This window comes from Parasteatoda tepidariorum, chromosome 9 (assembly GCF_043381705.1).
Source record: "Parasteatoda tepidariorum isolate YZ-2023 chromosome 9, CAS_Ptep_4.0, whole genome shotgun sequence".
In the NCBI taxonomy this organism is placed as follows: domain Eukaryota; kingdom Metazoa; phylum Arthropoda; class Arachnida; order Araneae; family Theridiidae; genus Parasteatoda; species Parasteatoda tepidariorum.
This window is the reverse complement of record NC_092212.1, coordinates 23,486,018-23,511,524: the sequence shown is the minus strand read 5'-3', so window position 1 is coordinate 23,511,524 and position 25,507 is coordinate 23,486,018. Positions and strand designations below refer to the sequence as shown.

The 25,507-nt window shown below is 29.8% G+C and overlaps 2 protein-coding genes across 2 annotated transcripts in view; one reads left to right on the top strand and one right to left on the bottom strand.

The window, feature by feature from the left end:
* LOC107446466 (carbonic anhydrase-like) overlaps window positions 1-11,296 on the top strand; it is a 15,785-nt gene extending 4,489 nt beyond the window's left edge. The window contains exons 3-6 of the mRNA XM_071185767.1: window positions 2,066-2,141; window positions 5,306-5,432; window positions 6,732-6,956; window positions 11,160-11,296. Coding sequence (XP_071041868.1) covers window positions 2,066-2,141; window positions 5,306-5,432; window positions 6,732-6,956; window positions 11,160-11,288 — 557 coding nt within the window. The 3' untranslated portion in view covers window positions 11,289-11,296. The remainder of the gene's footprint in view (window positions 1-2,065; window positions 2,142-5,305; window positions 5,433-6,731; window positions 6,957-11,159) is intronic.
* LOC107454778 (clavesin-2) overlaps window positions 1-25,507 on the bottom strand; it is a 356,878-nt gene that overhangs the window by 218,728 nt on the left and 112,643 nt on the right. The gene's annotated exons all lie outside the window — the stretch shown is intronic.

Below are 25,507 nucleotides of genomic sequence, written 5' to 3'. Positions count from 1 at the left end.
AGCAAGACGGAAAAGAGAAAAACCTGGTACGTAAAACATTTCATTCCAGCATTTTTTTCGAAAAAAATGAAATATCTGTAACTATCAAGATTTCTTTTATAATTCTGGCATATATATATAACTGCTTCTTTTCCAAGATAAATTAGATATTGTTGAAAAATTAAAAAAAAAGAATAAGTAAACTCCTCCCCAAAACTAGCTATAACTGAAATGGTTTTACTACCAGCCTTTCCTCTTTTCCGTCTCGCTTTCACCCCTGCTGACCATTCTTGAAATTGATTAAATTTATTCAGTTACAGTTGTTATGGTTTTCAAATTGTGTAGAGAAACACACTTTGAAAACGGTATTGCAAAATTATAAGTGATTAAATGTATCCATTTACGGTTGTCAAGATTTTCAAAATATGTATAAATACACACTTAAAAAACTGTATAACACAGTTAAAACGGCTTAAATGTACTCAATTAAGAAAAATATAGTTTTTAAAGTGTCTATAGAAATACACTTTGGAACACAGTTAAAACTGATTAAATTTATTCAGTTACAGTAGTTAGGGTGTTCAAAGTATGTATAAAAGCACACTTAGAAAACTGTACAACACAGTTAAAACAGATTGAATGTACTCAATTAAAGTAGAGATGGTTTTTAAAGTGGGTATAAAAGCATATTTGGAAACCGTATAGCACAACTAAAACTGATTAAATTTTCTCTAGTATTATTTCAGTTATAAATTTTTCTGCTTGTTTTTAAATGTTTCCTGAAGAATTAATTTTAAACAATTCTGAAAAACAAACATTTCTATAGGTCCGGTTAGAAAATGTTATCAGGATCAGAAATAGATCTGAATGAAATTTTAAGGAGCACCATACGTGAAAACAATATTGAGATAAAGATCGTATGGACTAAATATATTAAGCTGAATGTTTATCGGTCGGTCATAATTTCTTATCGATGAAATTTTTCCTCAAATTTCTTTAAGATTTATAATATTATTGATATAAAAATGCTAAAATAATAAACATCAATATTTTCTACATTATTATTAAACGCTATCGATTTTATTTATATAAAGATGAAAACTATTGAGTTTTGGTACAGTTCATAGGAAAAATTTGTACGTTTTGGTCCAAATTTAATTTTATAATCTCTTCTTCAATTTTTAAAACCAGTTTAGAAAAAGATTCTACCAGACTTTCGCTGACAGTTTTCGAAAAATTTTCTTCACTTTATCCAATTAATGAAGAATTGAAATTATTTTTCGTTCTGCTATCTTTTTATGCGGGTCTTTCCTTCCATATAATCCATAGAATTGCTATAAGTTTAAGTTTTGGAAAGTTTCTCGGCCACTTTTATTTTTTTCTTGAAATTATGGCAAAAGACCTAATCTTGTTGAGAAACACTTTATTTTCGGAAAAAACCCTTCTATTCTGGTCATATTTCTTCTAACTATTTTCTTGTGTTGGTAGCTGTTGATTTTTTTTTATCCCTGGAACTAAAACATGTCCATTATTAATCAGGCACCAAAAATATGTCTCCAACTCAATGAAAAGACTGCCAAAATATGTGCATTTCTAAAGCTGAAAAATGTTGCTGGGCTTCCAAAAGTCCGCCAAAAATATTGAAGTGGTCGCAAACTACTCATCAAACACATCTAAAGGTTTCCTAAGAACGCAACCACTTCAAATTTATATACAGTGACCTCTCACTTATGCACCACCTCTTTTATGCACCTTTTTCATTTATACGACGATTTTTATAGGTCCCAGTACATTCAGTATAAAAATAATGATAAACATCCTTCGTTTATACGTCGCTATAAAAATAAAATTTTCAATTATGCGCCGAAATTTTAGGCTAACATTTAAATTTTTTTATCCTTTAAATATTTTTTTTTTCTTTTTCTAAGAAAAAAAAATGTTTTAAATTAAAAATGAAGCAAATAAGCAATCCTTGTTACAGATAAAAAGAATTATATGTTGTTAGATACCATTGAATTTTCTTCCCCTTGTGACCTTTTCATTTTTGCTGTTTGTGGAAAGACATTCTTTCTAAATTTTTGAATAGGTTGTCTTATCTGTTGCACCAACAACAATGACAGCCCATTTATCTTTAAGAAAATGACCATTCCTCTAGTCCAGAGGTTAGTTTTACTCCCATGCTGTTTTCTAGAAGAAGAAAATAACACGTGGAATACGAAAGATGAAAGAGACCGCGATCACTTACTTGCAGTCAGATGGACACCATGAGTAAATAAAAGGAAGCGGTCTGTTTAGTGACAGTCAAGCATTATGACGTCAAGTATTTTTCTTAGAAATTTGTCATGTGATGTTTCACCCCCTCCCATAAAACTCAAATTTTTTGTGAAGAACTGTTCATTTATATCTAACTAAAACTTGTGAATGATGAAAACGTGGTGGATGATACTGACGAGATGATAAAGTTCCTCCAAATCACACAGCAGTATTGAAAGCTTTAGACACTATTCCTGACTATTTACAATTTAATTTCGCTTCTGAAACTCCCCCTTATCCCATTTATATGAACTGGAAAAAACTGTTTTTGAAATACGTCGACAAAAACAAATACAAGCATGCATTAAGATTATTTAGTAAGAAAATAAATTGTCTTAAGGTATGTTAACTTTTTTCTTTGTATAATTATAGTAAATACCAAAACAGTATAAATATTAACATTTCATCTTTAGAAACATATTTATTCATGTTGTCACTGCAATTTACGTTGCGTTTTAGAATTTTGAAGTTTCTCACTTATGCGTCTCCTTCACTTATGCGCCTTTTTCCCTTGGCCCCTTGCACCGGTGCATAAGTGAGAGTTCACTGTAATTTGATTAAGCATGAATCAGACTTCTACATATGAAATAAGTTTCCAAATCTTTATAGCGATCTTGAAAATCAATTGATCAGTTTTTAAACAATAAATATACAATAAATATATTTTATAGCATAAATTTTGCTTCCATTTTAAAAATTGTGGCGGACTTTTGAGAGACCTGATACTGTTTATTTGAAAAATTTACTAAAAAAAATTAGCGGGTATAAAAGCGCGTGTATATTTGAAAAATATACATTATGAGCCAATGCATTAAAGTATGTGTGTATTTGTTAAATATATATTTAATCCAGGATTCTTACCGACTTTAAAGAGTTAAAAAAAATTGTAACAAAATCGAAACAAGTAGCATACTTCATACTTTTTCAGCAACACAACTTTTTAAAATAGAGATTATTTTAATAAATAATAATAATCATTTAATAATCACAAATTCTTTTCTATTGCTCGAAATTAAAATCATTATAATTTACAATTGAAACCAATCAGAAATTGCCTAATTTCAAACAATATGAATTTTTACACACGTGTATACCTATTGCTAAATCAACATTTTAAACGTAAATCTGTTATAACGCAAAAAACTTGCTGGTGATTATAAGCCATTTCAATATTATATGAATCTATTCATTATGACGATTTTGATTTGTTCCATTTCATCCAATACTCAAGTTCTCCAATATTTTATTTCTTTAAATACAGTGAAACCTTCAGGAAAGACCACCTATGTGTAGCAACATCCTCTATTTACGATCACTTTCGGTAGGGCGTTGGGCTCACGTCCGAGAGTTCGAGGGTTCGAACCCCACCGACCGAAGGCTCCCCGTATAGTAAAGAGACTGATGCATGTTAAATCTGTCGAGTCGCAAAAGTCCTCCATGTTACCATAACAAATCAATACCTATGGGGGTACTGGATTGGAGATCGATCGTTCTCTGATTCAGGTCAAAATTACGATCTGTGGATGAATGAATGGATGTATGAATGGGTCCGCCCTATAAACGGGTGTGACGCTTGGTGTGGAAGAAGTCAAATTCTTGGCCATAGATGTCGCCACTAGAAAACAAGAACAATCGCACCCGCTCTGCCTAAACAGGCATACGCCAACAACGTAACGGAAATTTTTCTTTCTACTTGGTGCTGAAGAAAACCTTTAGGAGAGACTATCAAAACCTCTCCCAGCTACCGGACGAACCTCTGTACCAAATGCGGAAAAGGTTAAGTAAGGAAACACGAAAATATATCCACACAAAAAATTATAACAAAGCAAACAAGTAAATTAAAATGTATTCAAAATATTTGAGTGAGGCTCTTATTTAGAGAGCTCTTTTTGACGATCTCTAAAAGATATATACAACCTCCTGTTGAAGTAAGAGTGCACGAAAGCCAATGCTATCAATGATTTATTTAAGAGTAGAAAGTTAAATTAGAAAAAAAAAGTTTAAAAAAAAAAAATAAATAAATAAGCATCTCAAACGAACAAGATTCTTCTCATCATTTAAAGCTAAGTAATTTTTATGACATAAAACTAAAGGCAAACTTAAGCTTAAAACACAATTATTTATTTATTTAAAATAGTTCTATCATTTATAAATGTAAATTTGTTTTTCAACATAATTATATTAGTAGGGATCATTTTTATTGAGGCTAAAAATTTTATTGATCGGGAGTTTTATTAATCCCGTTAAATATTTCATGACGTGAACACAAGTGGCGTTTCCGCACTAAGAAACTGGTTAAATTTAAAATCGTTTGCGAAAAATCATGTGCCTACGATAACATTCTTAAGTCAATGGAGGTAACCACTATAAACGACCAACCTCCATTAACACGTTGAGCGCCGCGTCAGCCATCGATGGCTGACACTAAAATTAAATTTAGGCTGCGTCAACCACCGGTGGCTGACACTGAAATTACATTTAGGCTGCGTCTGCCACCGCTTGCTGACACTGACCTTTAATATAGGCGGAGAGAAACAGCTGGCTGACAGCGTATAACATGATATAAAACTATAAAATTCGCACTATTTTATGGAATTGCAGAAAATTTATTCAAAATTTGCTTAGTTATTGTGATTCTTGGTTTAATAGATTCAATTTAGTAGATTTTTATCCGCCACTATTTTTAAACAATTCGTAGGCATATATAATTCACCACTTTTATCAGATATGTCATGCTAAACCATTTATAAACTAGCAAAATCTGTCTATATTTGCAAATTTAGTTTGTAGTTGTGTGGCGAGACAAACGAGCCATGTAAAATTAGCGTGGCTCGTCAAAAAACTCTACTATCACAGATGCCCAACTTGTTAAAGAGCAGTTTATTGTGGAACAAAGATCGGTCTCTCCCAAGAGGTTTCACTGTATAATTAATGTTCTTATTGTGTTTCACAGTTTGGTTACCGCAGGTGGATAGCCTACCCGCGAATCGGGTTTGCTGCCACTGTGGTAAAGAAACACATACCCTTCACTCTGGTTGCATGCAAAGTTACTTGCTTTAAATGATATTCTTATTTTGCAGTTACATTTTGTGCACACAGATGCAAAGGGACGCATTGCCGTAGTTGGTGTATTCTTTAAGGTTTGTATGCAATTGCACAACTTTATTAATATTTGATCAGAAGTGAAACAATTTATTCTAATCCTAATTTGTTTTAGATTTTTGTTACTGACACGTGGAATCAGAAATTAACTTTAATAACGCATAGTATAACACTGATAGTTTATATACATGTAGTGTTTATATACATACATTATATGTAACGCATATAGTTTAACACTGAATAGCAAGAATTTACCACTAAATAATAATAATAGTTAATTATTTTTTTTAAGTCTTAATTATTTAGCTTAAGGCTGTTTTTCGATGTCTCCATCGTATATGAAATGATGTTTTTTAGTCGAATAATATGCTATTTTTATAACTGCTGTGAGCTTGCAACTGCTACTCATGACTGCTGGATCAAGTTTAGCCTATCTAAAGCCAGCTCTGTCTACGCTTAATTTGAAAATTCCGCAAAACGTCAATATGGAGAAAAGTCACAGATTTGAGAAAATGAAAAGCGTTTGTGGTTTAATTCTTTAATATTTAAAAACTTACTCCAGTGCTGGATTACCTGAGCTCATAAAAATTTACAGGATAAGGCAGTGATTTTGATCTTTTTCATCTATGTGGGAAAATGTAGCCAAATTGACGATATTTAAAAAAATTTAATAACCTTTTAAATGCTTAAGTTATTTGTCTCTTCTAAAGGCCAGATAATTCTTCACAGTGAAATTATTTATGTAATTTAAAATCATCGCGAGTTAAACTAAGTTACTTAAACTATGGCTTTTTTATTTTCGTTGGCAACAAAGTTTCGAAAAACAGTATTAGAAAGTCTACCGAAATAGCAATTGGAATTTCTTGTTGATTGCCATGTTAGAAATTACAAACTTACTCAATAGCATTGCTTCAAGTGTAAGTTACTTAAGCTATGACTTTTTTATTTTCGTTGGCAACAAAGCTTCGAAAAACAGTGTTAAAAAGATTATCGAAATACCTTGTTGATTGCCATGTGAGAAATTACAAACTTAATCAATCGCATTGCTTCAAGTGTAAGTTGCTTAAGCTATGACTTTTTTATTTTCGTTGGCAACAAAGCTTCGAAAAACAGCGTCAAAAGGATTATCGAAATACGTTGTTGATTGCCATGTGAGAAATTACAAACTTAATCAATCGCATTGCTTCAAGTGTAAGTTACTTAAACTATAGCTTTTTTATTTTCGTTGGCAACAAAGCTTCGAAAAACAGTGTTAAAAAGATTATCGAAATACCTTGTTGATTGCCATGTGAGAAATTACAAACTTACTCAATGATTTTTTTTCTTTTTTTTTTTAGTCAACCATTTTCAACAACACTGGTATGCGACCAATTTCGGATATGCTACAATCCCTTCTGTATAAGGGTACGGAATTAGATGTAAAAGGTGATATCAACTTAGATAAGTTGGTCAAAAACGGTTGCTCTTACTATCGTTACGATGGTTCTCTCACAACTCCTGGATGCGATGAAGGGGTTATCTGGATAATTTTCAAAAACCCTCTTAGAATTGGATTTTTACAGGTATACCATGATTTGAGAAAAAATAAGTAATTAATTAAAACCAATAAATTTTAATTTTATTATTTGGACAACAAACTATTGAATCTCAGGATTGCCAACTTTCTTCGCTTTCTTAGGAAATTTCCGTAATGCATACCTATCATTTTTCCCAGTGGTATTAAAATGGAATTAAAATTTCAACTTTAAGCAAACAAATACGTTGTATTTGAGAGAACGTAAGTTGATAACCCTGATAGTAGCGCATATTAATATATCTACTTAATTTTTCTAAGAATAGTGGTGATTAAAATCATTAAAAAATTGAGTTTATAAAAGAAAAAATAGTATATATTTACTACCACTTTAAATATGAAAATAAAATCTTCCGGAAAATCTGAAAGAGTTGGCTGGTATGGTAATGTATGACCCGTTGTTTCTTTAAAGTAATTTTTAACAGCATTACACTTAAATGATTCAAGAGGTCGTATAAAATGCACTTCATTCAAGCTTTTTCGTAGTGAGGTTTTTAAAAGGTTTACAAAATGACCAAAAATTCTTAAAGCTTTAGATTTTAATTGCCAACCACTCCACAAGATATTTTGCAATTGTATTTTAGAAGTTGGCAGCTCTGGAATTTTACGCAACAGCCACCACATTGACTGCTGACCTTAACTCTTTCGCGCCGACTGTCACAAATACGTGCCAGCATAAAACCGTATCAACCAGGGTAAAAAGATAAAACTAGAAAGAACAGTAGTTCTTTAGCAGTTTATTTGTGGGTGGAGTTATAATTGTTTGATTTATTTAATTCACCATTACTTTGTTCAAAATAAAACTATTTAGTTATACTTTGAATTCACATTGATTATATATATGATTAAACTAACGATAATTAAAGTAAAAGCAAAGTAAGCCTGTCAAATTAGAAACGACTACATTTAAGTTACCGTTGTTTATTTAATTACAACTTGATTCTGATTTTGTACGAAAGCTTTTCTGAATCACCCGTCCCCAAGGAGTTAAAATCCTACTACAATTATCAAATTAAGCATGATGGATGGGATAGGGGCTGGGTGCCCAGCTCAAAAATCAAAAGAAGAAGAAGAAGGAATTTTATGCTTCACAATAATTTAAAATTTTAATACTTCACATGTATCATATGAATTGTAGAGACGCTACAGGTGATAAAAAATGCAAAAAGCGCTGGAAATTTAATTCATTTCACTATGACTTACATTGCATATTTTAATCTCTTTAATTAATGTCATGAATTATAAATCGCCCATGGCACCTCTGGAAATCTGAAACATTAAAATTAATTAATTAAGCTTTCATTGTTAAAGTCGACGACGACGATCTGTGGTTGACCAAACCTCTTATTCTGAAATTTTGCCCTAGGGCAACTGGTACTTTTGGTATAGATAATATTATTAAAGTCGCAAACAAATTTTTATATAATTTTTGATTTATAGGAAATTTACTAGTATCTTATTAGTCTGGTTTAGCCAATTAAACAAATATTTGCTTTTTTTATGTATTTGCAGTAACCTTCTATATTTGAAATATGGATGAGAGTTTGTTGTCCATATAAATTCACAGCTGCTCAAATTCACATTGGGACCATCAGAAGATGGTCACAATGAAAATTCAAAGCTTGAAAGAAAGGAGAAAACAGAAATATAGATGAAATTGGTCCAATTAGAAAATACTGAATGATTTTTGAATGAGGCCGCGATACTGTTCAAGACTTTTTCGCTCACAATTATTTTTTTCAAGTTAAAACTTTTATAAATACGTCGTCAGAAAGCATGAAAAAGCTTTGCCAAAGAAATCAAATTAGAAATTAAATGAAATTGCGAAACAAATGTTCTTTTTTTTCTTCACCTTTTTTTAATTCTTGAGATAGATTATAGAGGTTAAAGCTAGGCCGTCTTTCGCGAAGAGTCATATTTCAAAGATCTGATAAAATATATACAAAATTCTATATGTTTTAAGAGATTTTGCATTAGTTACTACTAACTGAAAAAATATTTCACAAACACTTCGAATGTTTGAGATGACGGTAAAAATTAAGCATTTTAAATGTACAGTGCGCGAAGAAATAAATGGATCCTGAATAACTTTTGATCTAATGATTGGATCTTTAGGTTCTAGGACTCAGTCTACTGGTTCAAGGGGGTGACCTCGAATATGCTATTTAGTTAGTGAGAACGATATTTTAAGCACTGAAATTCGACACAAAAATGTATTTTCTTTAAATAAACATGTGTTTTTTTTTTCAATTTACAATTACATTCAATTTAAAATTACAAATTATATTCTTTAAAATGACGTAAAAAATTTTCAACCTTACAATTCAAAAATTTTTCAACTATTTTCGAATAAAATAAGAAAAAAATAATTAATACTTACTAAAAGTTACATTTTGCATAGAATTATCATTGGACAAACGAATTATATAATTGCGGGAAAAAATTTTCAATTCCTTTGAAACGTTCCCGAGATATAACGAAATACCAAAAATGTAAAATTAACATTAAGGGGATCCAAACTTACGACCGCTCTCCTGACCACACTATTGGGACATTATTTCCCAGATTGTGGCTCTCAAAATTCACTCGAGCGATCATGAGTTCCACAGATACTGTGTGGTACTAATGGTTACTTTACTCCCTCCGGAAAACAAGCTTTAAATAAAATAGTTTATTAGAAGCACCAAATTATTATTTTTTGTTTTTGTTTTCTGTTGCATGAGATTTTTGAACGGATCTCAAAACTTTTGAATCGGTCGTTGATTATAAAGCTGCAATCTGTTTCTCTCAGCAAGTTACAGTTTTTATGCAATTCAGTAATCTTTTCCTAACCAGAATTTTTATAAATTCACTCGAGCGAATAATAAATGTCGCCACTTCTCTGCTTCGTTGGGAGTGGTAGGAAGAAGGCGATAATACGATGCAATACGATAAGGTCTTAAATGTTATTTAGTCTTAAGTGTTATTTTCAAACAGACAGACAAGTGTATGCATGTATGTAAGCCTGTACGTTCTTTATAAACTTGTACATTAAACTTCTTTATAAACTTGTACATTAAACTTCTTTATAAACTTGTACATTAAACTTCATAAACTTGTACAAAGCACAAACCAAACTGAAAATATCATTTTGAAAAAAGTATGTAGCCTTAGAAGCAAAAGCTAATTTCAGATTTGCATACTTGCCAACTTTTGGTTTGTTCCATTATGTTTTTTCTCAGTGGTAGTAAAATAGAATTAAAATTTCAATTGTAAGCAAAATAATACGTTGTATTTTAGAAAGCTTTAATTGACAACAATGATAGTAAAGCATATTATTCTATATACTTAATTTTTTTAAAAATAGTGGTGATCAAAATCATTTGAAAAATAAATTTATAAAAGAAAAAATAGTATATATTTACTACCACTTTAAATATAAAAATAAAATTTTACGCCAAATGCGTAAAAGTTGGCAGGTATGGATTTGACGCGTTCAGGCCGGGTTGACCCACCGGTGGGTCCATGGCTGAAAGCCCTTATATAGCAAGACATTCCATTTTCGCATTTTTTTCGAGAAAAATAAAATATTTGTAACTATCAAGATTTCTTTTATAATTCTAGTCTATATATGAAACTGCCTATATTCCAAGGATAAAGTGGATATTGTTGAATAGTTTTAAAAATAATAAGTTAACTCCTCCCGAAAACTAGTTATAACTGAAATGGTTTTACTACCAGACTTTCCTCTTTTCCGTCTCGCTTTCACCCCTGGGTGGAGCAGTGACTTTAACTCGTTCCCGCCGGGAAAAGTGAAAATANAATTTTGCTACCGTCTGAAAAGAAGATTTCTGAAACTACGGAAATTCCGTAGCAGTTGGAGGGTATGGCTAACACTGTTAGGTAAGATTAATTTACATAAAAATTTGTTCCCAGTGTAATCTTTTCCGTATTAGTAGTTAGGCTTGTTTTAGGTTTTAGTTTGAAGCTTAATGGAAATAGAGTGAAAAATTAATATTTTTCACTGTATAAATTTGGAAATTTTTGAAAAAGTATTACAATAAATAAATTTGTCTTTATTACACAGTAGTGTTGTCTTAGAAAAGTTATTTTCTTCTTATTCTTTTTTTAAGTCACAAAAGTTGTCATTTGCTGTTCATGCATTCAGCCTCATATATTTACTTCTTTTACTTATTTACATTTTTTTTTGCAGCTTACTGAATTCCGACAGGTTTATTCAGTAGGAAAAACTAATGGGGTGGACATTAGTGAATGCAAAATAACTGGTAATCACAGACCAATTCAACCAATTAACAGCAGAACAATCAGATCTTCAGTATGAAATAATTAAGGAGCATTTTTTATACATTAAAACTATTATTATTATATTAATTTGTTAAATAATGTATTAATAAAATTTTGATGCCAAACTTTTAGAGCAATTATTTCTGTAAAATTATACATATAAAAAATGTATTCTGTAAAAATGTTACATTTTTTAACAAAAAAAAATGTTTAATCAGGTTACGGCAGGTTCATGAATGAGTAAACTAAGAGATTGGAAAAAACATAAAAAGAAAAGAAGAGACTTGTGTTTGACAATTCAGAGATCAAATATTAATTGCCATCCTTGTTTGTGAGTGGGAAGGTCAAAAAAACAAAAAAAGATAAAACGTTTAACCCTATATCAACTCAAAATCGGAAATGTATCGTGAATATAGTGCGATGTTTTAATTAACACAATTAAGTTTATTTTCTATTGTATGCATATGTCATTATTTCCTTTCATTGGCGAGGCTATCTTATTCCATAAATTGCTTTGGATTCAATATATCTGTTATTCAAAAAATATTTATATGTTTGTTTTGAGGATTAATACATTTAAATGTTTTAGGGGTAAGTTAAACATTTTAATAAGTAGAATTTTTTTTATATAGTATGATATTGAAATTAAATTATAAATGTTTTGATGACATATCAATGATGTATGAATAATGATGTGTGCTTATGTAGGAAAGAAAAACGTTTATTTTTGATTTTTGGCATCGTTCGTAACGTACCTTTTTAAAAAATGGGAATTGATCAAAATGATCTTTTATAAAATTTAGCATTGCTTAAAATGTGTGTTTAACATGGTCTTTCAAATTTTTTTCGCAAAGGAAAATAAAAAAGCCATAGATTAAGTCTTAGACTTTAAGCAAAGCAACATTTTTAACACGTTGAGCACCGCGTCAGCCATCGGTGGCTGACACTGGACTTTCCATTTAGGCCGCGTCAACCACCGGTGGCTGACACTGAAATTACATTTAGGCTGCGTCTGCCACCGCTTGCTGACACAGACCTTTCACATAGGCTGCGACTGACAGCGTATTAAATGATATAGAACTATAAAATTTACACTCTTTTATGGAATTGCAGAAAATGTATTCAATATTTACTAAAAGAAGTTATTTTATCGACTAAGAGTTCTGTTATAGATTGGGGGTGCCATACATATTCAGAGATGGCAACTTGCTCCAGACAGCAATATATATTTTAAAGTGGTAGTTTATCAATTGTGATTCTTGGTTTAATAAATTCAATTCAGTAGATTTTTACCCACCACTATTCCTATATAATTTGTAGGGTTACATAATTCACCACTGTTGTCAGATATGTCATAATAAACCTTCTAAAAAAATAGCAAAATCCATCTAATATTTGCAAATTTACTTTGTAGTTATTTACCGTTGCCAGATGGGCAAGCCATGTAAAATTAGCGTGGCGTTACATGTGAAAAACTATTTATGTCATTTTCCTATATAGAATTATTTGAGCTCAATAGCAGACAAATAAATTAAATGTTTTAAAAGTAATTTAAGCTTTTTAAAAACCGCCAATTCGGTGACTTTTTTCCACCTAGATAAAAATTATCAAAATCAATGCCTTATTTTCATTTTTCGCAAATTTTTATGAGCCTAAGTAATGCAGTAAGGTTTCATTGCAATAAACATCAAAAAACTGGACCGCACACGGTTTTCATTTTCTCAAAGCTGTGGCTTTTTTCCATATTGAAATCTTGAACCATTTTCAGAAAAGACAATACTACAGATATGCTGAACTTCAACTAACAGCATACCTGCCAACTCTTCCGGATTTTCCGGAAGATTTTATTTTTATATTTAAAGTGGTAGTAATTATATATTATTTTTTCTTTTATTATCTTAATTTTTAAATGATATTGATCAACACTATTCTTACAAAAATTAAGCACATATATTAATATGCGTTACTATCCTCGTTGTCAACTTAAGTTTTCTCAAATACAACGTATTTGTTTGCTCAAAATTGAAGTTTTAATTTCTTTTCAATACCACTGGGAAAAATAATAATGGAAGGGATTAAAAGTTGGCAGGTATGTAACAGTCATGGGAACGTTACTGTTAAAAAGTAACGAGTAAAAGTACAAGTGCCTTAAAAAAAACTAATGAGTTAAAAGCAAAAATATGACGAGAAAAGTAACTTCTGAAAAATAACGAGTAAAAATGCAAATAAAATTACAAGTAAAAAACAAAAATAAAAAGATTTTAAATAGATTTCGAGGAAATTGAAAATTCAGAAGAAAAATGCAGAAAGTTCTTAACTTAAAATGCATTAAATTTTACTTTAAATGTAGGAAATTTATAAATGCATTAAAATGTTATATTGTTCATTGAAATAGTATAAGTTGAAAATGTTCAGAAATCAAACCAGAAGACAAAATTTAATGCTTGTATGCAAAAAGGAGTTTTAATTTATGTTCATTTTAAAATTCTCAAATCTATAAAAACTTTTTATTTTCAGAAACAGTAGTACAAAATTAAATTTTTGAGTAAATTCGATAAACATTATAACGTTTGTTTAAAGAAAAAAATATATAAATAAAAAATTTTATTCATACCCCAAAAAATCCCATGAAATTCATTTAATTGTAAATTATATTTCGTTTTTATAAACTTTAAAAATAGTTTAAAATTTTAAATAATAACAAGTTTTCAATTTGCCATATTGAATTAACTAAATAATCAAAAAATGAGCACAAACGTTTTATTGTTAAATTTAATGATATGATGAACTAAATATCTCCATGGTATGACTCGAAAAGAAGAAAATATTATTTTTATACAAAATCAAAAAAATAATGAAGTTTTAGGATTTTTTCAATGCGTGCAATATTTCACTTAATTAAAGCATAATTTTTGTACCTGAAACTTAAATGCCAAAAAAAATTTTTTGTTGTGCAAAAAATGCTTGGTTTAGTAACGTCAAATAATTCACTGAAATTATTTTTAAAAACTTCCAATGTACGGATTAAAAAAAGGATGATTCTTTATTCTACCATGTTTCTAATAATAATAATCGCAAATGTCTTGACTTAGTATTTAATAAAAAAGAAGGTAGAACTTTGTATTGTTGCGCAGCTTAAATCTTTGACATATATATTTGGAAGAAAAAATTTAGAGCTCTAGCGTAGAACAAACATGGCTAATAGATGTTAGTTTAGATTGAGAGAACAGTTCAAATCGGAATATTTTAGTAGGGAAAGAAATTACAATTATATGAAACCTTTGTAAAACCAATTATACTATATGGAAGCAACTGCTAGAAAATGAGCAAATCAAAAAATAAATCAAATACTTACAAATGAAAAATCTAGAGAAGAATTTTTGGTACATTAACATTATGCTGTCCGCATAAATTTAGTGATAAGTTTACCATGTAACTGGTTCCGTGTAACTTGCTTCGCTTTGTAAAATAGTATTTTTTAATGGTAGCGAAATTTAAGTTACTTTTAGTTTAGTATTTTTCATCATAAGTAATTTTTTCACCTCCAAATATCAAAAATGTAAGTATGATATAAAATGCAACGTTAAAGCATCAAACTACTGGTTACTATATTAAAAAGTAGGCGAAACTATCTTTCTTTAACGAATTTTACTACCACCGGCCACTAACGTTTGGCTTGGACATGGCACCAACGTGTTGTCACCGGCTGTTAGTGTAAGGCTTGCGTATGGCACCAACGTGTTGTCACCGGCAGCTAACGTTTGGTTTTCACGTGACAACACGTTGGTGTCATCGGACATGAAAGTGTTAAGAAAATGGAGAATAAAATACAGCTGTGAATTAGTGTAACAAATTCAGAAAACCTAACATAAAGGTGGCTGAGTTATATAGGAGTAGGAGGAGCATCTGATGGATTGGTATGGAATAAACTGTTCAGACGGCCAAGGCTAAAAGCTGGCTGTGATGCTGATACGAGTAGAAAGTATTCGGAATTATAAAGATTTAACATCCTGAACCTTTGTTGAGAAATTTGAACTGTTTTTACCTTTGTATAGATTGTATATATATTATGCTAGCTAGCTAAAAGATATAGTTTTAAACAGGGCTCGAAAAAACTCAAAAATTTTACCCGTCTCCGAGGACGGCTTGTCCAACAATGTACCCGTCCTCCTTTGAAACTAACCAGTTGCTTCTAAATAAATAAAAATATAATTTTCTCTTATTTATTACAAACATTTATATAAATTACACAATGAATTAGTAGTTACTAGGATTACAAATACTAGGATTACATTATACAATAATAAAAGGATTACTAGGTTACTAATAGGAACCTAGTATTTCTTTTATAAAATAATTTATTTCTTTTATGAAATAATTTATTTCTTTTATAAAATAATTTACTTCTTTTATGAAATAATTTATTTCTTTTATGAAATAATTTAAATGACAAATGTCAAGTTATCTGGAATGTCAATTTGTACGAGGGTACTGCGTTTTTTAAATGAATTAAATATGACGTTTGACAGTTTCACAATCAAGCTAATGATTTACAGAGGTTTCTGCACAAAAATTTGAAAGGGGTTTTCCATTTAGGTAGATGTTCATAATTGCGTTTTACGCTTCTTGTTTAAGACCAGTACGTCATGTTTTTTTTTTTTTTTTTTTTTTTTTTTTTTTGAAGTTCATTGCTGAAATTGACAAAACATACCGTAGATTATAAACTAGGCGATTGCATGTGGAATTGGCGATGGATTACGTGTAAATGTGGTGGGAGAACGAAATTACATTAACCTAAACAGTGAAATTCGATATTTTTTTTCTCCTCCTCGACTAGCCATGATGAATAAAAATAACTCATTAATTCATTTTAGTAGAGAATTAAAAAAGAAAATAACCTTTTTATTCTTAGGATCACGTTACAAATAAACTGTATTTATATTTTACTAAGCGCAATAATTTGTATTTTATAAAACAATCTAGTTTTTTGATATAACAGATTTAATTTTTAAAATTTTTTTTACAAGAATTGTGTTTGTGAAGAAATAAAAATAATTTATTAATGAACCAATCACAAAAAATAACGTAACATTTTAATGCCATGTTTTATTGGAAGGCTATTTTGAAGAAGTAATTCTATTTAACTTTTATTGTAAGAAAACATAACCTGTTTTAATTTAGCGATTTTCTCTGTTAAATCAATCTTGAAAAAAAGAATAATGTAAACTTTTTTATGAACATTTTTTTTTAGAAATTAACAAAGACATATTATTTATTAGAAAAAAAATTGGAGTATTCAAAAATGTTATCTATCACGCTTTAAAGTAAAAATTTCTTGCAAATGAAAAAATCGATATTTTTTAAAATTTTAAAGTAATCGGAAATTCGCTAGTGAAAAAAGAAATATGTGAAATAATTTCAAGAAGGGAAAAATGTACAAATGAAGGGATTTTTCTTCAATGACCTATATCGCGTTTGTTTTATTACTAGAAGCATTTATTGTAAAAAAATATTTAGTAAATAACTTTTTGTTCAATGGGATGAGATCTTAAACTTGGTGAAAAATTGATTCAATTCCTTAATATATATAAAAGTCCGTAAATACTTCATTTATTATGGAGGTCATAAATACTTTGATACTCTTTCAGTATAAGAATAATAAATGCAATTAATAGAAAATGCACAATTTTAAAAATATATTTTATTNAAATAGTCTGCATGTGTTATTCTGCAACGATCATACGTAGCATAAATTTATAGATTCCTAAATACTGTTATATGAATTAGGTAATTAAAAACATAATTAAATAAATAACTGAATTAAAAAATAACATAATTAAAAAAATTTTACTAAAAATTTATTTATATTTACTGTTGTCAAGTATTAATAATAATTATAATTTTTAACAACTTTTTTAAACAAAAATTTTTAATTCTCGAACTAATACTATCCTTCATATGAAAATATCCGAAAATTTGTAAAAGAAAAACTATATTTTAAAATTGAGCCATTGGCGACAACAGAGGTCAGATGTTTATACTGAGTTTAAATAAATTATATATTATAGAACTCACATTTAGGACTTAGATCAATTTATTATCAGTTCATAAGAGTGTTTTTTAATAAATAAATGTAGTGATTGTTTGATTTATAATTGTAAGTCCTGAGTGTTTAATGTTAAGTTATGTTTCCTTTGAAATAATTTTTGAACTATGCAAAGCAGGGCGACATTCATTTCAACTTAAAATGATAAAAACTTTAAATGAAATACTTTAAGAAAAATACCTTCTAAATAAGATTTAAATAAAAGGCAATCACTTCGCCTGAGTGATTTTGTAAAGAATTCTAAACTTTTTAATTTTACAAGTTAGGTGAAAAGTAAATATCTTACAATAGTGGTAGGGAATGAAGGAAATTCTAAATTAAATGAACATTAAAACATTGAGTGCAAAAAATTTTCAATTCACTTAAAAGTTCACTGGAAAGTTCCCAAGATATGGTGAAATGCGCAAAAAGTAAGGTTAACACTAAGGGGTCCTAACATTGCATTGCTTTCCTGACCAAACTATTGGGATAATATTTCCAGATTGCGGCAACCCCTATATACTGGGGATCAAAAATCCGAATACGCAGGAAAAAAATTTCTCAAAGTAGGCTCGTTTTAGTGTCTGATTTCCGAACTTAAAATATATTGTCTGCTATAATTAAGCGGCATATTTGAATTCACCCTCTCGATCCATTAAGATTGAGTCCTAGAACGTAAACATCTGATCATTAGATCAAAAGTTAGTTTTAGATTTTTGTTTACTGCTCACTGTACACTAAAACGTGATTTTTTTTTTTTTTGAAATTTCGATTTTAATGCCATTACTTCAATCTCCTTCGGGTTGTGCTTACTTTATAAATTTAATCTCAACTATATTTTTCTCTTCACTTTTAAACTGTAAAGACTTTTTCTCCATTTGTAAATTATGAAAAAAATTATTAATCTGATTGCGTAAACAGTTAATTCATTAAAATTGGACATTCTCAATTAATTCCTTTCAATAGTCATTTATATTATTAATAATAATTATTTACACAAAATTATAATGAAGGAAAGTTTGATTAGAAATTTAAAAGTTTTTGCTGCTATAATTAGGGAATTTCTATCGACAAAATTCAAGTAATTTTTTTTTCCGGAGCAAAATGCATTTTTATTTAAAAGGGAACAATACTGACTTAATATTTATACGATAAAAGACTCTCTAATCGCTAACACCGATGACAGGAGAAATTTTCAATTTTTTCTTTTCCACAAAAAGTTTAAAACTTAAATTGTTGTTCTTTCATTATAAAGCAATCGTATAATATTCTCGTATCATGTAAAACTTTATAACGAAGTTACTTATCTACCGTTTTGCAGTTATAAAATGAAATAATTATTAAATTATACTTGCATTTTAAAATGTAATACTCAATTGTTCAATGAATTTTACGATTATTATTATAAAACTGCGTATAATGAACATTTCAATTAAAATAATTAGTACAAAATAGCTGCTAAAAATTCTCTTAAACATTTATAAATATTATACATTTATAAATTTCAGCTTTTCGCATTATTGCTAAATAATCTCTACGTCAAAAAATATTTAAAAAATTTCATAATAACAGAAAATTTAAATAAAATTTTAAAAAAATTGTAAATGGTTATCGAGCAGAACCATTAAGTTTAATTAATGAATATAGAATTTGAAACTAAAACTCTGCTAAACAATAAAAAAAAAATTTTAATCATGTAATAATGTGTAAATTGTAATAATGTGTAATTTTTCTATCTTAGTTCTATTACGATCTTTTAAAAAACGCTAATAAACACAATTTAGTCAACAGATACAAACGATTACGTCGGCGCTATAACAAAAAAAAAGCTTTATATTTTATTTGATGCAGAAGAATCAAATGAAGTCCCGCTTAATTGAAATGTAGTACCCATATCTAACTTGTTGAATGCTATGCGATACCGAAAATAAAACAAAAACATAAGCACACAGCTGTTTGGCGATTTGCGAGAACGCTCCTTTGACGCCAATAGAAATTTTCGCCACCCCTTTGCAATCTACGGTATGTTTTGGCAATTCGCGTACGGGAGACAGAGAAAACATCAATTCCACCATGCGCAGTATGTTGCTGTATTTCTAGATTAGAGGGTCATTTTAGAAGTGAGGAGCTAGACTCTTGTAAGATAACAAAAATTGAAAATGTATCACCGACATTAACGGGAAAATGGCCGTCAGCGCGGACGTCGGATTCGAGATATTCGTTGTCCGCGGGGAATTTTCGACCCTGGCCGTCGAGCCCTGGTTTTAAATGCATTTACTATTTTTAAGAAGTATGTATTTTTTATGTAGGGGCATTGTAATTTTCTTTAATATCTATGAAATGATTAAAATGATTTTTAATTGTAAAATAAAATATTTTTAACTGTTACTTTTTAAAGTTACTGGTTTTCTGTATAAAGATTAGTAAATATATATTTTACTATAGTTCTTAAATAGTTGTATAAATTACAATTTCTATCACAATATAAGTAATGCTTTTCTGATTATATTTATCAGTTTGAATCTACATTTAGTACAAATAAAAAATTCTAATTGTTTTCTCTTTTATTTAATTTTTTTTTTTTTTTAAATTTCTAAAGCTTTTCTACGAGTCACTTTGAGTGGACATTTAAGTTTTTCTTTTAATCTATGGGATTGGATTGTTCATTTAGTACAAAAAAAATGTCTAATTGAACACTTTTTTTATTTTATTTTATTAGTTCAATGCCTTTAATCTTATATTTTTCTCTATTAGGCACTGAAAACCTTTATATTATTTCATATACTATATTTATTGAATATTTTATTTCATATTTAGACAGTATATCTTTTACATATTAAAATTGAATTTTTTTCCCCTTATTTTATTTCTAAGCATCGAATTTTTTTTCCGACAATCCTTTTAATTTTTCAATTTGTTTTATCTTTCAGTAATAAAACTTTTAAAACGTAAAGATTAAATTTATTTTTTAAACAAACTTATGTTTCATTAAAAAAGAAAGGCAATATTTTACATTTTAAGCCCTGGTAGGTACAAAGTTATTTTATCGAAGTTATTTTTTTAAAAAAAATAACTAAACCTTGAGGTTATACAGTTATTACAACATACATTGTTAATTTTTTTTTTTAAGAAAATAGGTTTTTGTAATAAAAAAACATTTACAAAATTTTTCTGAATATAGTAATAAATATAAGCTGCGCAGAATATCGCTTTTAATTTTTATATAATGAACAAAAATTTTTATGGAATAGTGATAAGGGTAAAAACGAGAACTACTTAAATTTTTTAATAAAGACAGTATATTAAATAAAAATTATTTGTTAAGAAAAAACTCCGTTTGTTTTAAAAACCAATTTAATAACTAAAAACTAACGAAATGTGATTAACGAAATTATTTATTTTCTCTCTCTCAAGAGCTGCGATTGGTTGTTTTTCGGTAATATCGTAATGAAGCTGGTTAAAAAATTTTGCTCGCCAACATTTCAGATATTGCACCATGCATTGCACTCTTTCCATCACGTGACTTCAGATCTTTACTTATAATCTGTAGCTTGTCTTTTCGGAAGGAATAAAGCGAGCTTGATTCATCTACCTACTATATCAACTCTGCGGTTCGATCCCAGCGTTGGCTGGTCGATTCGAGTTCTGCTCCCGGTTCGCCCCAACCACAGTGCTGACATAAAATATTCTTAGTTGCAGATGGATCGTGGATTAGAATCCCTTTGCCGTCTGGCTAACCGTGGGAGAATTTCGAGTTTTTTTCCTCCATGTAACACAAATTCCCTAACGAAGTCCTCCACGAAGCCTAGTTTGTCCCAATGCTTAATAAAGGAGTTTCCTTGTCTTCTAGATTGAGTCCAAAATTACAAGACTTCAAAGTTGAATATTGATAGTCGTAAACTCAAAATCGGGTTGGCAGTTCAATGGCGATTTTGAATCTAAATGTAAATCAATACTATTTTTCCTTTTCGAGTAAAGAACAGTTCTAGACCTATATGCAGAGATGCCAACTTGCTCCGGACGGTAAATAAATATTTTCGAGTGGTAGTTTATTAATGTGTGATTTTTGGTTTAATAAATTCAATTTAGTAGATTTTTATCCACCACTATTTCTAAATAATTCGTATGCTTATATAATTCACCACTGTATAGTACTTATGTCATGCTATACCTTTGAAAAAGCAAGCAAAAGCAATCAATTATTTGCAAAATTTAATTTGTAGTTATTTACCGTTTTTTTTAAATTATTTTGGCATGTTCGGAGCAGTCGGCATCTCTGTATATGTTATGATCATTAACCCTTTCTCGCCGACTGTCACAAATACGTGCCAGCATAAAACCGTATCAACCAGGGTTAAAAGATAAAACTGGTAATCAAAGTAATTCTTTAGCAATTAATTTGTCGGCGGAGTTATAATTGTTTGATTTATTTAATTCACCATTACTTTGTTCAAAATAAAATTTAGTTATACTTTGAATTAACGTTGATTATATATATGATTAAACTAACAATAATTAAAGTAAAAGCAAAGTCTGTCAAATTAGCAACGACTACATCTAAGTTACCGTTTTTAATATAATTGCAACTTTATTCTGATTTTGCACGAATGCTTTTCTGAATCACCTCCTACATCAAGAAGCCTCCACACGGTCTTTCATAAGTAGTCCGCACAGACTGCTTAAAAAGTGAACCAGTTGTGCGCATGAACCCAAAACCTTTTATAGAAGTAATTGAGAGAAATTAATCTTATATATTTGAGAATTGAATCTGTAGTGGTTGACAAGTGAATAAGGCGCCTAACCAGTAATATTCATAAATGAAATAAATTTTTAGACATATATTTACTACCACTTTCTTATTTTAACTACATTCTGTATTAAATGACTCGTTCGTTAATTGGATATCCTTCACAGTGGTCTGATCGGACTGCCTATACAAAACCGTGTGGAGGCTTTCAGTTATAGGAGGCGTTGACCCTAAGCAAGTTCATGCGATTTTATTAACAACCGATGTATTACAAACTGATGATATTTTGATTCTTAAATATGGTATACAAAACATTAAGTCAAATAAAAAGCTATCACTTTTATTTATTAACTGTGACTAATAATAGTTGACAAAAAATTTTACATTGTGATTTCCTAGATTTCTTCTTGCAATGATTTCAAAATAGCAACCGCGAAAGGGTTGCTGCGACAAATACTAAGATTAGGGTCTAGAAGGCACTATTGTTTCTTTGTCTTATAATACCAAGAAAAAATTTTGTTGAAAGATGCCTTAACCTCTTCTAGACGGTAAGAGTCATACATACCCTCCAACTTATGAGGATTTTGAAAATAATTCTTTCTATTGGTAGCGAACCAAAGTAGAAATTTTTAAAGCAAATGGATCTCTTATAAAACTTTTATCAGAGCTTAACCCTTTCGCGCCGACTGTCACAAATACGTGACAGCATAAAACTGCATCAATCATTGTAAAAATATAAAACTGGTAATCAAAGTATTTCTTTAGCAGTTTATTTGTGGGCGNATTCCGTAGCAGTTGGAGGGTATGGCAGTCATATATGCATTCTCAGGGTGCCGATAAGCAGAGTAAAAAATATAAAACCGGTAGCCAAACTATTTTTATAGCAATTTATTTGGAGGAAGGGTGATAATAGTTTGTGTTTTTTAATTCACCACTACTCAGTTCGAATTAAAAATTATATAGTTGCACTTAAAACACACAAGGCTTGGATGTGTTAGATTTAAGGCAAAAGTAAGTCCATACCTGCCAACTTTTAATTCTTTCGAGGATGATTTTTCCTAGTGGTAATTATATGGAACTTAAATTACAATTTTAGGCCGAACCATACGCAGAGATGTCAACTTGCTCCGCTTTGCAAAACAGTATTTTCTAGTGGTAGCGAAATTTAAGTTACTTTGAGTTTAGTATTTTTCATTATAAGTAATTTTAACGCTACTAAATATCAAAAGATACAAGTATGATATAAAATGCAACGTTAATGCATCAAACTACTGGTTGCTATATTAAAAAGTAGGCGTAACTATCTTTCTTTAACGAATTTTACTATATAATTTGCTACCACTTTATTAAAACTATTTCAGAGAGCGGAGCAATTGGCATCCCTGCATACGCAGCATTTTGAAACAGCTTATGCGGACTATCACGACGACGAACTGGATTTGTTAAGGCACCTGACCTCTTAATCTGATATTATGCCCTAGGGCGACTGGTACTAATGGCATAGAGAAGGACTACTGCATACCCTCCAACTTATGAGGATTTTGAAAATAATTCTTTCTAGTGGTAGCGAACCAAAGCAGAAATTTTTAAAGCAAATGAATCTCTCATAAAACTTTTATCATAACTTAAGAATCTAGCTATATGGTCTGCACTTTTATAAGTAATAGTGGACAAGTTACGCTAAAATTATTTTTTTTTAAATATTAAGACATTAATTTTGCTACCGTCAGAAAAGAAGATTTCTGAAACTACGGAAATTTTGTAGCAGTTGGAGGGTATGTTACTGGTAGTATTACATATTGATATATATATGCTTATTTTTTATAAAAATAGTGGTGGTCAAAAAAATTATATGTTAAGTCTATAAATGCAAGAAATATATAGAAAGCATACATTTTACTACCACTTTAAATATAGAAATTAAATTTTACGCCAAATGCGTAAAAGTTGGTAAGTATGTAAGTCTGTCAAACTAGCTGTACTCAAATTTAAGCTACCGTTTTTTATTTTATACTCTCCCGACTCTGATTTCGTACGAATACATTCATGACTCGCCCATCGCGAAAAGGTTAAACGCACTAGAGTAATTTCATGTATTCGCCGCTCTTACCTGGTAGAAAAATCAATTCATTTCTTGCTTATTTTTACAGAAATAAATGTCACTGATTACCATGACTTAAAAACTCTTTGACGCAGACTTTTTACTACGCAGATTCGTCATAATTTTTGTTTTATTATTTTGTATTAATTTAGGCTAAAATAAGTGAAAGATATCATATTTAGGATTTTTAGGAATTTTTGGTTATGAAATACAGCATGAATCATCGGTGCCTTTTTCTGCGTTGAAGATAAAATCTTTCATACACGGCTCTTCACCTTCATACTATCTTTGATACAGCGTATGTTTCTGCCTAAAATTGTAATTTAAATTTCGTTTTACTACCAATTGGGAAGATCCTGCGCGAAAGGATTAAATGTTGACAGGTATGTTTTAAAAAGGCTTAGCATGACACATTGTTTTAGTGAAATTACATACATTTGCAGGCTTATAAACCTTTGAAGGACAGATAGAACAATTTAGAGAAGAACATCACAAAGAATACATCCAGGGTTACGGAGGGATTCGAACCCGCCACCTCCAAGCTTCACACTGCGTTTGGCGGGCGATATTGCTCGGCCTGGGAGACCCCATGACATATTTGAAAACAGTGGTGAATTATCTAAGTCTACAAATTGTTTAGAGATAATGGTGCATGAAAATCCACTAAATTGAATTTATAAAACCGAGACACACAGTTGCTAAACTACCACTTTAAAATATATATTTGCTGTTCTGAGCAAGTTGGCATCTCTGTGTATATAAATAAAACTATTTTTGTGTGTTCTATATTGCATTAATTTCTTCAAACCATTTTAGTAACGATAATGATATAAAAAAATTAAAAATTTACTCGAATTATGTGTTTCTAATAATCTTGGCTTCAACGGTGACCCCCGTGACGCTACGAACAAACTCAGTTCCGGTCACCAGTGACCCCAATGCATACCTGCCAACTTTTACGCATTTGACGTAAAATTTTATTCCTATATTTAAAGTGGTAGTAAAATGTATGCTTTCTATATATTCCTTGCATTTATAACTTAATTATAATCTTTTTGACCACCACTATTTTTAAAAAAATTAAGCATATGAATTAATATGTAATACTTGTATTGTTATTTTGCCTAAGCCTCTTTCAAATGCATCGTAAGTTTCTGTCTAAATTTGTAACTTAAATTCCATTTTACTACCACTGGGGAAAATCATCTGCGAAAGGATCAAAAGTTGGCAGGTATGCCAATGGCATTCAACGCGTTAAACTTTTCTTCCCCAAAGTACGACTTTAGGTACCCTAACCAACCTAACTATATATATATATATATA